Source organism: Trichophyton benhamiae (assembly GCF_000151125.1).
Source record: "Trichophyton benhamiae CBS 112371 chromosome Unknown Abenha-F-W-21b08.fp109, whole genome shotgun sequence".
Lineage (NCBI taxonomy): Eukaryota > Fungi > Ascomycota > Eurotiomycetes > Onygenales > Arthrodermataceae > Trichophyton > Trichophyton benhamiae.
In genome coordinates this window covers 218,067-233,383 of record NW_003315096.1, presented here as the reverse complement: position 1 = coordinate 233,383, position 15,317 = coordinate 218,067, and the positions used below count along the sequence as shown (strand labels likewise).

Here is a 15,317-nt window from a genome sequence, read left to right as displayed (position 1 = left end):
TGAAAAAAAGGGAGGGGCGTTTGTTGTGATGGCATTTCTGGAAGGTCACATTAGTTCAAACGGGCTCTTGGCTCAGCTTTCGCGACCCGACCAGACGGACCAGTTCCTAGGAGGCCAGAAATTATTTTGCGCTAAGGTCTCCAAGAAAGGGAAACGAATTTCCACACGAGCGTCGGGATTTGGGTAGATACCGAAAATCGTACACCTGGGCGTCGATGTGATTCACCCGCCCGGACAGGGCATCGACCATTGCCTGCGAGGAGTGTGAACAAGGTGGCGTATTCGAGAACATGCCTGAGCCCTGTCTGCCTGTGCTCAGGTGCGGCAAGGTGCCGACCTGTTTTGAGCCGACCCAGCCGATCTCAACGAATCCCGACGTCGATCCGTTCAGCACCTAATCCAACTCTTGGGCGGTTGATAATCGGGCGAGGACAGAATAAGGAGCAACTTTCGTCGTGCCACCACTCTTCTCTTGCTGTTGTACTCTGGATTGTTGTCACTTAATCGATAAATGTGGCTTTCACTGGACTTAGGGAAGTGGGGTCTGGAGCGCATCATCCTGCCTCTGTGAGGTATTATTACTCGATAAAAATGTCCGAATACGAGGAACAAGACAAGCCATTGTCATGGTTCCTTTTAGTTAGATGGGTATTTTTAAGCCTTTTCGGCGACGTTCGTGGACGGAGTATCGGTGGTCCAATTTACCCGTAATATGGAAAAGCCATTTCATCTATTTATTCATGTATTCTTTATCCATGGTCTTTAGTGTCGTTTTATTGGGAAGGAGACGGACCCATACATATATAATAATGGTAAAGGGGTGAACGGATGCGCAAGCCATTATGTAGCATGCTTACTTGGCGATTAACCCTGCGATTACAATTACTGAAATCCAAACGTACAGAATGGTATTCGAACCCCGTGTTGTCATGCGGATGCGGAAAAGCATTCTTTCCTTGTGGTCGTTTTATATACACTCTATCTTAGTTTATGCGAAAATTACACGTTTTTAAAGTTGTTGATGCCAAGGTGGATGTACAAGAGAAGAAGAAAAAAAAACTTGCTTGGGATGATCGGAGAAAACATCCGGTACCCAACAGCTTTTCTTGTCCACTTCAAATCCAAGCACAAGGCAGGGAAATAAAAGGTGAGCTGCACCGGACAAGCTCACATAACGTGCGATACAAGATTGCAAGACGACGCGCATGCCATTTTGACTCGAATACCTTTTTCCTCTATCCCCGGGAAGCCTTTATGGAGGTTCGCCGTTCATCTCCAACGCCAGGCGCACTGTTTTTCGTTGGCGTCTTCCTTTTTATATATTGAAGTGTATATTTACTTTTTCTTGGCTTGCGGTGGAGCCCGCTTGAAATTATGCATAACTAAAAACCCTAAGAATAACCTTAACCGGGCCCAATTTTCTCCACACCACTGCCAATAAACGCCAAGAAAAATAACCGCTAGTAATTCGGCGCATGTGCCTCTTCTTTTTTTTTTTTTTTTTTTTTTTTTTTTTTTTTTTTCTTTTTTCATTTTTCTTGAGTGTTAATTAATATTATTATCAATTGATTCCATTCTGATATTAATAATTCTGTCACGCCAAAACACCGTCGTACGTAGACCCTTTTTTTCTCACACTGATGATACATATTCCGCACTTTCGTGCAGCCGAGATGGCACTTGTTTATATATATATTTAGGCATTTCGCGCTCAACAGAGCATTGTAGTGGTGGGCAATTAACCCCTGCCCGAGTTCCTACGAGCAAATAATTCTTTTAATCATGGCCACGCTCACTCCAATTGTATCCATTTATCATCCACTGAGCGTGTGGGCATACCCATCTTATATTGCGCTCTGTTCACCCCTGCATGATATCAGTACAGGAACACAAAGTGACTCTGCTCTGCTGGCGTCCGACATAACAATCCCCTCATACTATTGAACTTAGCTCCTTTCATCTCACACATGGAAATCAACAAGGGTATGAGCGCATTTTCAGGGCAGGGCCTCGAATTAAGCCAGCGCTCAATGTGCCAGCCATCCTGCCCAAGCTATTTTGCCCTACGGAGTTCGATCGCCTTCTTATTGCCAGACGCAACGGGCATATGGATGAAGGACATGCGTGGGTAATGTCTCTATTAATTTCCACCGCTGATCATGGTTCGTCGCACTTATCACTCATCATCACAAACAGATAAAGTAGTTACTAATAAATGGTTTACATTCGGACATTATGCCTTATCCCTGGGGCCTTCCCTATCGCCCCCCCCCCCCTCCGGACACTTCACCGAGGATCAAGCATAAAGGTTGCTCCGCCGATGACGGCAATCAACTCCTTGGTCCCGCACTATTTGGCGGAGATGTTGGATATCTCAACTTCCACGAGGGACCCAACGGAAGCGCTTCCCCGACGGCCAACAAGCGTGCAGTCCGACCGGAAATGGGGAGCAGGTTTAGTTACTCCGGCCAAGGCTTTTCAAAAGGCTACATAAAGCTTGTTATAGAACCAACCACCAACCACCGAGGACATCATGCTGCTGCTCAACCTCGGTTTGTGGTCGTAAAAATGGGTGAAGAACAAAGCTGAGCACAGAAAGTCAGCACCACATCAGCTCCTGAGCCCCGAAAAATCAAAGCAGTGTGTCCCTGTGTCGAGGTGTAGCCAGCCACCTGTTCGCCTACCAGCCGGTTTCCAGACTTCAAGAGTACATAGCAGTACTTACAGCTCACTAGTTGGATGCTAAATAGTCTGGGTTGGAATGGTGTGTTGCGAACGAGCTATTTATTCCCAACCCCTTAAAACAAAAAAAGTCTCTCTCCGCACGCTTTTCATCTCCTCCCCCTTTTGAGGCGCGGTGTGAAGCATAACCAACGCCTCGGCTAACGTTTTTCTTTCTCGCTTGCTCGTCCAGCTAATATTAATATTCCCAAGTAAAATAAGAATCGAGTTGTCGTCTTGTGTCAGAAAATAGCTGCACGACGAATCAACTAGTTATCCGTGACGCCACAAAACCCCCCACAAGGAGCAAAGCAAGTGTGATATTTCCGCTTGGCAAGCTTGGCTCTCTAGACGTCACAGGTCGTTGCTTTCTCGAGGCAAAAGGACGGAATTACGTGAGTGTACGACGGTGTGTACATGTATTTCTGGAGGATGGAAGAACGGGGGGTAATTCCCAAAGGATTCCCGGGTTCATGTGGCTGGGTTTTACCCACGCTGTTCCCGTATCTAATTATATTTTTCGGCTGCTCGCAGCATGGTGATAGGGCGGTTATGAATCATTTGAACAAAATAAAGCCAGATGCTGACTCAAGGGGGAGAGGACCTTTATCAACAGACCAACAGCTCTTTTCCGTTTGATAAGCAGACACCCGAGAGTGAAAAACGAACAGTGTTGGCGACTAGCCCATGCGCTAGCTAAGCAACGTCGCATCCCAGCATTCGCATTCACAGTTCAGCAAAAAGCGAAGATCGCCCCTTTTTCCTTTGCCTGTCATATTCCCCTTGTAGGCAATAATAAAGAGAATCCAACATCCGAATCGGATGATATGTGTAGGCATTTGGCGTGCAGCGGAGCCAACCCCACAAACGCGAAGGAGAAGATAAAATTTAACCTTCCTAAGCATAATTAAGGTTCCGCCAATGGACCCGCGAATTCGCTTATAAACTTGGCAGCGTCAAAGGTATTTATGGCGGTATTCGTATGTACGGTACTAACGCCAAGGGTAGCTGGCTCAACAGACCAAACCTGCCCAGATATTCGCGGCCCATCGACGGAGTTGTATCCCTCTAGTTGTTTCTCTTTCTTTTTTCACTCCCTTTCCCTCCCTCCCCAGTGATGTTTCCTTTTTTTGCAAAACATGATGGCCGCAACAGACAGCGGAGAATAACATCGTGGCTCATGCATTGATCCGCATGTCAAGGAGACATAAGGGTACAGAAGCGGCACGAAGCAGAGTACCGTCCACGCCTCAGAGCGGAAAAGAAAAGCACTAAGAGACTTGGCTGTGGTCCGTGGACATGCTTAGTATTCTTAAATTCTTTAAATTGTCCTGGGAGAGTTCGCGGGTGGACAGCGACGAGAGGGCAGGCTGTACATATGGGCCTTTCTGGGCCCCACGGTGGTACTCTTACCAACCAACAGGGCTGCCCAGCCAAGGTACTATGCCCGGCGATCTTGCTCTCGATATTCCGATTTTACCGTTTCCCTTTCGAACACGACCCACGTCAGGAGCAGAAAAGTTATGACGTTTGGGCCGAGCCATCCGGCAAACTATCACAGGCAAAAACCCACCGTTCCACGCTGAGACAGCAATGCTTCGCCCTCACCGCGAATGACCAACATCACACTCAGCGCCCAGCGTCCACCCTGGCCCATCCGACCGATTCACTCCCTTTTCCCCGTCCCCCGCCTTTCGCTTATCATAAAACACAACCCTCTGCGATGGGCAGCAACACCGAGGAAAAAAAAAAATAAAATAAAAATAAAAAACACACAACATATCAACACAAGACGATAAACAAGGATCACAGTGTAACTCCATTAGTAATAAGCGTAATGCCAAGTCCACTTTAGGTTTTTAAGGTTTTTGGCTTTTTGCTTCTTTTTTCTTTGCGGTACAAAAAGGGTTAAAGTTCGCGGCAAGGGGCGTATTAGAGTTGCTGCTTGGACTTTTACATAAAGGACCAAGCAAGGCCAGCAAGAGTCAGCGAGAAAGCAAGACAGCAAGACAGCAAGACAGCACGGGCGGCTGTTGGGGAGCAGTCGTGCGAGTGCAGCGGGATGGTGCTGCCGCGGCGGCGCAGGCGGTGCGCGAGGAGCAGGACGGTGAGGCCGCTGGGCCATTGGATCGACGGGCAATCAAACAATCGATCGTTCGCTTCCCTGATTCTGCTGTTCGGGCGCGCCTTTGGAGCTTAGGCTTAGATAACCCAACTCTCTGCCAGACCCCCATCTGATACATAGTAAGTACTCCGTACGTAGTACTTAGTAGTAGCTGAGATAGCACTTATCAGCCATTCCGCTTAGCCGCATGATAAGAACGAGGGAAGAGGGGGGTTGCGAGCAGGACCGCCACAAACTTTCGGCCAAGCTTTGCTTTCTTTTGCCTTTCTTTTTTGCTTTGCGGTTCTCAAAAAGCACAACGTGGCTTTTGCATCCTTTCGGGACGAAGCAGCAGGAGGGACGCGGCCTGGCCTCGCCAACTAACAGTTTTGGCTACCGACCAGTGCTTAGCAATCCAAGCTTAACCTGCTTTTTCTTTTCTTACTATATTTACCTCTTCCGTCAAAACGTTCCCAAGCTCTTGGTGTTGGAATGTCTGTCTTGTCAGAAGGGACTGAGCGAGGGTAGCTAGTGAGAAGTCGCCCGTCGCCACAGCCAGCGCCATGCCATGCCATGCGCTATCCTCCCCCCCCCAACCCCTCCCCTATTTTTTTTTTTTTTTTTTTTTTTTTTTTCAAATCATTTTAGTTTATCCACTTGCTTGGCTTGCGTCCTATAAAACGCTTTTGTATCATGCCATGTCCCAGTGTGCCAGCGCCAGGTCGGAGTATCTCGCCTTGAAAAAGAGATAAGAGAAAAAAGCTCCCTTCCTCCATTATCCCTTCCCCCCTCGCCTATTAGCAGTGTAACTCGGCAAGTGACTGCTTCTTGGTTCGTGCAACGATGCTGGGGAAGCAATTAATAATAATAATACCAGAATGACCGACTCTCTGTGGCGGCAATGGCAGCGGAGAGGATCGATCTGCTGCTGCTCTTCTCATATTGTAATACGAAACCCGCGCTGGGCAGTGGATCTGGCAGAAACGAGATGCTGCTCTCTCGCCATCCTTTCTCTGTCTGTTCGTCAGTCAGCCTTCAGCCTTGGATAGCAAGTAGTAATATTAATGTCAGTCCGGAGTACGGAGTAACAAACCTCGTCATTCTGGGCTTGCTTGTGTGTTATTGTTTTTTTTTTTTTATTTAATAGCAGCCCTCCTCCTCCTCCTCCTCCTCCTCCTCCTCCTCCCCCGACGGAGTTAGCTCCTGATAGACTCGATGGATGCTCACTCCCTGGCGGTACAAGCCTGCGTACGGCCCACCGTCCACTCGTCTTGTTCTGCTCTGGCTTCCCCTTTGCATCTCACGTGGCAGGTCTGCCATCCAATCTTCCTTCGTTCTTCTCCTGCAAAAAGTGCTTTTTCTTTGCTGCCTCTTCGTTGCTTTTTGCCGGCTTCTTGTTTTATTTGCAAAGTCTATAAAAATTAAACAAAATTAAAGAACCGCAAGAAATCCACCGGAGCCAGAAGCCTCCTCAGGGCTGATGCTTTTTCTCACTTACATATACTCCTAGGCTACCCAGTTTTATTCTTAGCTCCCTCTCTTCCTCTCTTTTATCTCAACCTTTTGCGTTCTTCGTCTTCCAACCCGTGGATAGGAGTCAAACACCCTCAACGTCCAGCTTAAAGCGCCTTCACAGTTAGATAGACGGTGGTTGAAGGGGTATCCAAGGCCATAGCCATAGGTAAGCTGACCTTCATAGTTTACCATAGCTGCTGTTTTGTTGTTGTTTGCCCGGCCTCAATCTAGTTCGGCGTGTTCTCGATCTTAGCTGTGCTGTTGCCGCCGGCCGCACCAGCTGTGATATTTGCTTGTCCACGGCCTGTAACAACTAGAATCTTTGTCTCAGAAGTTGCTCTAACCGTCGATGCTCCCTCCCCCCCTTTTTTTTTATCAACTTTACTCTTTGTTGTCGTCGTTTTCGTGCTGGATGCTCTTATATCTAACGTTGCTCGTTGCTCCTCGCTTGCTGCCCCTCCCAAATCTCTTTTTTTTTTTTTTTCCCTCCCCTTGCCTGGGTATTATCTTTTTTTTTTTTTTTTACTGCGGTTTCCACCTCGCTAGCAGTAATAAACAGAGAGTAATCTGCAGATTCTGGTCATTCTCTGTGGCGGTGTGCTATCAAATAAATATCCGTCTCTTTTACTCCCCGTTGCTGTTTCTCCAGCCCGGATAGTTATCTGAGAGTCGGCGCTTGAAAACCCCTTGAATGAGAACCCCATCGCTAATCACAAAAACCGCCGATAGATCTTACATGAAGAAGAGAAAATAAAAGGAAAACAAAAAAGAAGGACATACGAGAAAGACGTTGTCTGGATATCAATCCATACTCGCGCGAGATCCCCCTCGGTTGAGCAGTCGAACGGTTTCTCTTCTCTACGCGCTTGCGCCTGAGGCACACCAGCACAGGCGCCGATGGAGACATATCACGGCCATGTTCGCACGCCTGCGGACGCAATCATCCTGTTCGAAGCATGCCGGATCGGCTTGCTGCCCAGAGTCCAGAGGAGACTATCAGAAAAAGAGAGACAGTCGATAAAGTCCGGCTCGGTGTTCGTCTGGGACGAGCGGGAAGCTGGCATGCGGCGATGGACAGATGGCAAGTCATGGAGCGCCAGCAGGGTATCAGGCAGTTTCTTGACATACCGAGAGATGGAAGGGAAGCGCGGAGGCAGCCATGCTGCGCAGGCGTCGAGGGCCGGGAAGACGCCAGACAGCACCAGAGGCAGTGATGAAGACGGCGGCGAGGGTGGTGAAGAGGGCCCTGACGGCTACCGATACAAGCCAGACGGCCTCATGAAACAGTCATTCAGCATAACAACCTCGACCGGACAGCATCTTCACTTGATCAGCTACTACGCCCGGTCCCATCCAACCGTTCCTGGCCTCAACCAGCCCTCGACCGACCCGTCGTTACGGCATATACAGCCGCAAAAGGGCTTATATCCAGAATCCAGCGTCAACGACCAGCAGAACCTCCCGGTGGTCACACGAGGGCCTATGGCCGGCACTGCTTTCTCAGTACCGCCTCCTGTACAGCACTACGCCCGTCCGCCGGCAGCTCACCCGCATGGGTACTCTCCTACTACTTATAACTGGCCGGTAGCACACCCACCGCCGATGAATGGACAGCCGCCGCACCCTGCGCAACCCGGATACCCCCCAGGAAGCTATCTTCCGCCTCTCTCAGGCGCCAACGGCCCTCCGCAGTATCAATATGCTCACCCCCAGCACCCACATATGCCGCCCTCTCAGCCAGTCTACCCACCACAGTACGACCGGCCTCATCCGGCTGATCCTCCGCCTGGCCCCGTTGCTCATGCCAGTAACGGCCATAGTGCTAGTCCTCGCGGATATCCTTACTATGCCACCGCAAGATCACCAAGCCATCCACAGGCTGGCCATATGGGACCCGGAGAGCCTGTCTATCAGGCCGGCAGTAAACCAGACTCACGACATAGTGTATCATCTACCGGTTCGCACTCTCCAAGAGAAGCAATGAGCTCGCTGCAGCATACGCCCATGAGATCTCCTGGCCTGTCACATATAAATCGATCTCCCCAGCAGTCAAGCCCACAACAAAATGGCCACAGCCACGTTCAAGTGCATGGACACGCTCATGCCCACCCTCTTGATGTTCCTCCGCCCGCTTCATCGGCCACTGCTGTACCCAGCATAAATGCTCTGATGAACGGTCCGCCACTCAACGACAGTGCCCGTATACCAGGTTATCACCAGGGAGTTCCAGCTCCTGGAATGGCAGGTGACGGGCCAAAGGACATCCCCAGCGAGAAGATTGGGTTTGGTGAAGACATGCGAGCCCTTCGACAACTGGACAGGGTGTTTACAGCTTAGTGTTTGAACACACACACACGCACTCTCTCTTTCTCTCTCTCTCTCTCTCTCTCTCTCTCTCTCTCTCTCTCTCTCCCACCCCCCCTTTCCCCTGTTTAACCTGCCCTTTTCTCCCCGACACTTTTACGATTCCACCAAATTTGCTTTCCTTCTCTTCTTCGATATCCGTTGCCGAGTCCGAGTCTATTCTGGTGTGGTAACCTATCTCCCCATTCTCACTCTCTGTGTGCGTTCATGTCCTTTCCCCCCTCAGACTCTGTTGTTCCTTGTCTCCTTTGTTACACTTTTCCATCCGGCATTTTCTGTTTGCGGTTTTTAAGGGATGATTCTAGCATTTCAAGTCCGGTGGCGGGTCATTAAATGGGTCTTGTTACATTTTTCTTCTATTGTTTCCTGTCTTGACTGCTCCGTATGTTCTCTGTCTCTTCTCATCATGGGTTCACCACGGCCACAAAAAAGTTATCGGAATAAATTCGGACGGGCAAATGGAGTTGACCGCTGTTTCTGTCTCTGTTTTCTTCTTCTCTTTCTTCCGTTTTCCTTCCCTTATTTATTCTTATTCCCCTCTCGTTATGTGCCTTGCCGCCTTATACCATCGAATCTGATATCCGTTTTTGATTCCCAACGAATGTACCCCCTTTTTTATTCTTAACGAGCTACTTATAATCAACAACTGCTTCTTGTTTGCTACTCGCCTTCCACCCAACCTGCTGCAGCGTATCTTCTAGCAAAGGCAGAGGCCCAGATCAAATCAACTTTGTGCTAACGGAACGGCTGGCTCCCTCCCGCTCCTCCACCTCCCGTATTCCTCCCACTGCAGCGTAACGAACAAATAAGAAACAAAGCAACACCTAAAACAAAAGCAAGTGTCGAATAACAACACTTGCCAGCCTATCTTGGCCATGTAAGCAAGTGGGTGGCAGACATGCATTTGTTGAATTTTTTATTTTTATTTTTCATTTCTTCTTTTCTTCGTCGTCTTCTTCCGCGTCCTTTTCCTTTCTTTTTGTCCCACTGCAACTCACTCACCCTTAACCTATCCACCCGCTCCCTGGCCGTACGCCGTGTAACTCCTCGGCTTAGCGACTATCAAATGGGCCAGGCATGATTAGTGGGCGTTAATGCTGTACAGAGTATGTATGAGCAGAGAGGATTGACCCTGCGATAATACCCTACCAAAAAAGAAACAAAGCAAAGACTGTCCCGGCGATCGACCGCACATCCAGCTGCGTTCCTTCAAGGGTCAGCAACGCTCTCTGCCTATCAAAATACAGAGAGCAAGAAGAGAGCGCCTGGCGAGCTCACTCACGCCCAAGGGTGGCGGGAGACAGGGGCGCGAGGGGCGGAACAGCAAGGGACATGTCCTAACCGACTTATGGAGGATGTGCCTATACTGCCGGCCATCGAAGTCCCATGTAGGGCCATGCAGGATGCAGTTTTGGATGCTGATTGTCTGTCTGTGAGCGTTGATCTGGCACCAGCGGGGATTAACCAGTAGTTAAGTTAACGACTTAATATTCACTGCTTAACTCAGTACATACGAGGGTAACGATATTCTCTGGTTCTCCAGTCTCTAGACTCTGCGTATCTTCGCGTCTCTTTTTTTCCATCAGGGTTGTCAAACTAACTAACGAACGACTTAATTAGTTAGTGAGTATTGCTTTTTGGTGATTTCAAATGCCAATCAGTCTGTCCTCCAACGCCTGGGGGAATGGCTGTACAAACCGCCGAGTTAGTTAACAATCGCCCAGAGGGAAATCTTAGTGCCCCTGAATTATCTTAAGACGAGATATCCAATTCATAAACGGGGCTTAGGATGCCGTTGCATCAAGATGCCAGTGAAAGAAAATGCGGACCATGGACCACCTGTATGTATAGTTATGGTTTCCAAGGTTCAGAAGTTAAGCAGTTAACTATGGGTCATCATGGGGAGATCCATGGCCTTAGCTGATGATACCGTTACCTCGAGCAGCAGCTACGGCGATACGGTTGACGACTTCCTGCAGGTTGAAGCACCATCTGATGATAATGCACAGGGCCATGTAGGGGTTGATTATTCGAATGGCCTGTGGCGAGTATCTCAAATATCAGGGGTGGTCAGTCAATAATATAAGATATTGAGCTATAACTAAACCAAGAGACGCTGCAACTACTCAGATCCACGTCCACTTCTTATCTGAATACTAGTTAGAGTACCAGTCGATTGTTGGAGCAGTGAATGTGATGACTGCAACCTTCCTGACCCTGTTGAGTTATTGATGGATATCTAGTTCTGTCAAGAGAGAAGGGATCCATCCCATTGAGAGTAAATCTATGAAGCACGCTATAATATCCCCTCTCGTAACTTTGTCTGTTTGATAATTCGAGCGTTCTTCATCTATTGGTGACTTAGACTATCCCAATACTCTGTGTATGATAGACGAAAGGTACACAACCAGATCATCGAGTCATTCTATATTGCTAGCAGAACATGCGGCTGAAACACGTCAAGACAAGAGTTCCCAAAAAAACAAAGTAAAAAAATATAAAATAAAACATATATATACTCATGCCGTGAGATTAACATATATATTGGACCAAACTAGCTTTACGCTAGCGTTATATATCAGACACGGGGGAAGCGAGAATCTGGGGACAGCCGGCCTAGACATCAAGCATGCTTCTGACACGCGGTTGATTTCTGGCTTGCGAGACGAGTGTTTCGCCGGAGGACTGAGAAAACTGACTTGCCGTACTGCTATGAAGCCGACCTGTTCTGGGTCCAGGTTCGACAGGTGCTTCTGTAGGTTCACTACCAGTAGACTGGGGATTTGGATGGTGGCGATGGTCATCTGTGAATGGGTCTGCGTTGCTTTGCGCTTGGGAATCGACGGAATCCCTATAACGGCTGGTATCAATAACGCCCATCTCCACCCTTTGTTCTATATTTCGTTGGGTCGGCCTACCACCGCCAACCTCTGTAGTGAGAGCGCGTAGCCTTGCCTCATAAGTGTTTCCAACGTCGCCTTTGAAGTCTGGCCTCAGCCGCCTCCACCATGCAGGCTTCCTTCTACCAGCTTCGATGCCAAGCTCAGTGTCGTTGGCACGTCCACGCTGAATTCTCTGTCTTATCAACTCTCTATCCTCGTTAGATTCAAGGTAGGCGAAAATATTGAGAATCGTGACTATCACAAGAGGTGGCCCGTATCCTAAGCCATATAGATACCCCGGATTGCCGTCATACTTCAGAGGGGATATTTGCCAGATAAAGGAAGATGCAATGTTGAATGCAACAGAAATTCCCGCAAGGGTAATAACAATAATGAACTTGGCTGGGATAGTCATGACTATGGATATAAGCGAAGATTGTCCCTGAGCCTGCCACTTATATCTGAATAAGCTATGTCCCAGGCTGTAACATATTATGCAGATGCAAAAGCCTGCAATGATATTTCCGGCTTTGAAGCGGGTATCAGTGGCAGCTTGTTTAGCTATAGCTTCTTGCTGCTCAAAAGTCCGTTGTTTCTCTATCGCCGACCACGATCTCGGGACGTATAGGAAGAAAGACAGAAATGCAAAAAGGTAAAATAGCAGTGGCAGGAAGAGCTCTTGTCGCTCTCTAGTTGATTCTGCGGGAAATGCGGAACTATCTCGGTCAACTACTTGGCGTTCCTGCCACGATCCCCTACACGCTATGTTAGAATGAAAAGCAAGGCAAAACAAAATAAAGAAAATAAAGAAAAGGGCAGTTTACTAACCAGTGCCGAACGCCCTCCCATACCATGGCAAGCATCACGGGTATCATTAGATAGTAGAAGAAGCTCTGCAAAATGATGGCGGTCTGGGGTAAATAGTCACGATCCACGTCAATGCTCATGAAACAGCTAACCACTCCGCAGACCGTAAGAAATATCATCCAATACCACTGTGCTCGCCTCCCAACAACTGTCCACCGCTTTTCAAGCGGCAAAAAGCGTTCGCCATGTTTTCGGAGGCTGATAACCGAAAGGAACAATGTGGCCGCAAAGAGAGCTGCAAATGCAATTCCGACGCTCCCTCGAGCCTTCAGGCCTTTGATCGGGACATAGCATGATGTACCGTTTATAAATGTTCCGTTCGATAGGAGAAGTGGTTTGTAGATATCGAACGTCAACCAGCATTTAGAGCCGTTCGAAAGCGTCCCGTTCGAATATAGGGTATAGTTAAAATAGTTCAGGGTTGTGGTATTGAAGTGAACACCGTTTATCAGCGTGTCAGTCTCGTTATCGCCAGGGGGGAACTGGAGAAGCTCCCGCATGGATAGAATTGTCATGACGAACGGGAGCTGGAGAACCCGTGAAAACCAACAGAATTAATCGCCTCAGGAAGCGAAATGGCAACACAGCCAGGTGCCTATGGTCCCATTGGTAAGAGGGACAGACAGCTCTTGAACGGAGGCCTACCCGGGGGAAACGGAAGTGAAGTGCAGTCCTAACGGACTATTTTATTTACCTACACGGCAACTTCGGAAAGAAAAATCGACGTCATGGCGGTGCTTATGTAATATATCACGTGCATTCCACTTTTTAAGCATAACCTTAATTTTGTTTGATTACTAAATAATGTTATTTTTGTGTTTATTTTCGTCTGTTTCAACTTCACAACTTCACAAGAACGTTCTGCCGCCTGCAGGTAATTTGGAAGGTGCAATATTGATTTCTTCAAGTTCAATTGATAAAAGTGGGTGGCAAGATTCTGCTACATGGCCTAGTCAGTGGATATAGCATACAACATTAAAGTTATGACCCATATCATCCTTGTTTCCAGTGTCTCTGTAAGATCTATTCATCAGCTCAGGAAGCTATAGCGGCCGGATGTTGCGAGTTGGATGCAAGTTAGAAGCGCGAACGTTGGCGTTCAATCCCAGAAGCACAGGTATCATCGTGCCATTTAAGCAGGATATCATCAATATACCACATAGTGGCTCTGCCATCCATCTGCGCTTCAATCTCAATTCCAGATAACCCGCTGAAGCCATCCCCAAAGAGGACTTCGGTTAGGATACAGTGTTTCGGTTCGCGGCAGGGAGGAATCGTGAATCTGCTAACTCCAGCACGGATTTCAGTACCGGATTCTGCAGAGTACTTTAACCCCTGTACAGTTAACTCGCAGGCACGCGAGGTGTTCCCAGTATTGCAGCCCACTTGAGCACTGAAGGCATCGAACCAAAACAGTTTTTGAGAGGCGCGGGGTCCTCCTCCAAATTCCCCCTTGGATTGAGGTTTCTCACCCTCCCGTTTTGTTGGAACATGTATACCAATGTGCGGATTCGACACTGGAGTAAATGGTTCCGTCGGAGGGGGTCCGTACGACCAACCACTAGAGAAGAAAAAGTGGTGGTATGGGCTGAAGATGGGCGGGAACGCGGTTGTTTTGTTTTTGCCAGGTGAGTACACCGGAAGATCATCAAACTAGATATATTGTTAGACAACATATATTATATCGAAGGAAGTTGGCTATCTTACGTTAATTTTGAAAACACCAGTTTCCCCGCACGAGGTAGGAGTTGCACCAGCTGCGGTAGTGCGCGATAAGGCTACCTCACCTGTCCCTAAAATACATTAGATACGCAACCTCACTGAATATTCATCAATAGTACCTGGAATATGAAGGCTGCCAGTAGCCATAAAAATATGCATACCTGAAATTTGAATGGGTGCTATGGATTTGATAGATATAAACGGAAATGGTTGTTTTTCATTCCGCTCTCCCTTCCATGACACTACGTTGCCCTTTGTCGTTGCGATCACCGTATCTCCAACTGAGCCTTCATGCGCTTGTGATCGCATTGATAAGGTAGAAGGTTTGGCTGAGTGTTGCATTTCGTATTCGATCATTCCAGCTTTGATGGCTTCGCCTGTCGATGGTGTTGCAATGGTCGAAGCATTCCATCCGCCAGGACCAAGCCCAATTGAAGGAAATGCCGTAGCAGACTTTGTTGTTAGAACTTTAATTGAGCTTGGAATACTTATGATGGATCCAACTGTGGGACTTGGCTCTGTAGCTGTGGAAGTGACCAGGGTTGGTTGTTTAGTACCTGAAAGGGTTGGCATGGAGAGCACCGTCGTACGGAAGAGTATCTCAGTGATAGTGACTGTGACAGTATTTGCAACTGAGCAGTTAGGCTCACTATCCACGAGGGGCTTGGAAATAACGTCTGAGGTGATTTCCTTGCCTTGCATTGTTACTTCCTTCCCAGCGAGGTGACATTTTTCAACCACAGAGATGGTGCTAGTATATGGCATATAACTAGTGGTTAAGAATGTTGGTTCGTTAATGATGTTGGCCGCGAGTGGGAGGGTAGTGGTAACGGCTTGCGTAGAAGCAGTAACATTCTGGAAGGGGGCGAATGCTGCCTTCGTCATACGCAGCGTAGGATGTTGGATCCCCGATGTGGAGAGGGCCTCACAACCAAGTCTAAAATCACCAGTTGACCATCTATAGTTGAAGTATCAGCACTGCTCTGGAACGAGACACGATATAGTGAAGGGACAAAATAGGCTTGTACTCGTTAGGGCACAACAGTGACGGCCTGGGATGAAGCTCTCGCCAGCTACCTATAGCAAGATGATATCAACTGAAGTACCAATAAGTGATATGACTTACTCTCGGGGTAAAATAG

At 48.1% G+C, this 15,317-nt stretch overlaps 3 protein-coding genes across 3 annotated transcripts; 1 reads left to right on the top strand and 2 right to left on the bottom strand.

The window, feature by feature from the left end:
- Positions 1–7,237: 7,237 nt before the first annotated feature.
- Positions 7,238–8,677, top strand: ARB_01189 (extracellular proline rich protein; the record flags this gene model as incomplete). Its single annotated transcript, XM_003012530.1, has 1 exon — positions 7,238–8,677. One exon carries the CDS (start codon positions 7,238–7,240, stop codon positions 8,675–8,677), a length of 1,440 nt encoding a protein of 479 aa, XP_003012576.1.
- Positions 8,678–11,320: 2,643 nt separating this feature from the next.
- ARB_01188 (uncharacterized protein) lies at positions 11,321–12,968 on the bottom strand (the record flags this gene model as incomplete). Its single annotated transcript, XM_003012529.1, has 2 exons — positions 11,321–12,302; positions 12,415–12,968. 2 exons carry the CDS (start codon positions 12,966–12,968, stop codon positions 11,321–11,323), a joined length of 1,536 nt encoding a protein of 511 aa, XP_003012575.1.
- Positions 12,969–13,530: 562 nt separating this feature from the next.
- ARB_01187 (uncharacterized protein) lies at positions 13,531–15,060 on the bottom strand (the record flags this gene model as incomplete). The annotated part of the gene is made up of 2 exons (XM_003012528.1): positions 13,531–14,106; positions 14,275–15,060. 2 exons carry the CDS (start codon positions 15,058–15,060, stop codon positions 13,531–13,533), a joined length of 1,362 nt encoding a protein of 453 aa, XP_003012574.1.
- Positions 15,061–15,317: the final 257 nt, after the last annotated feature.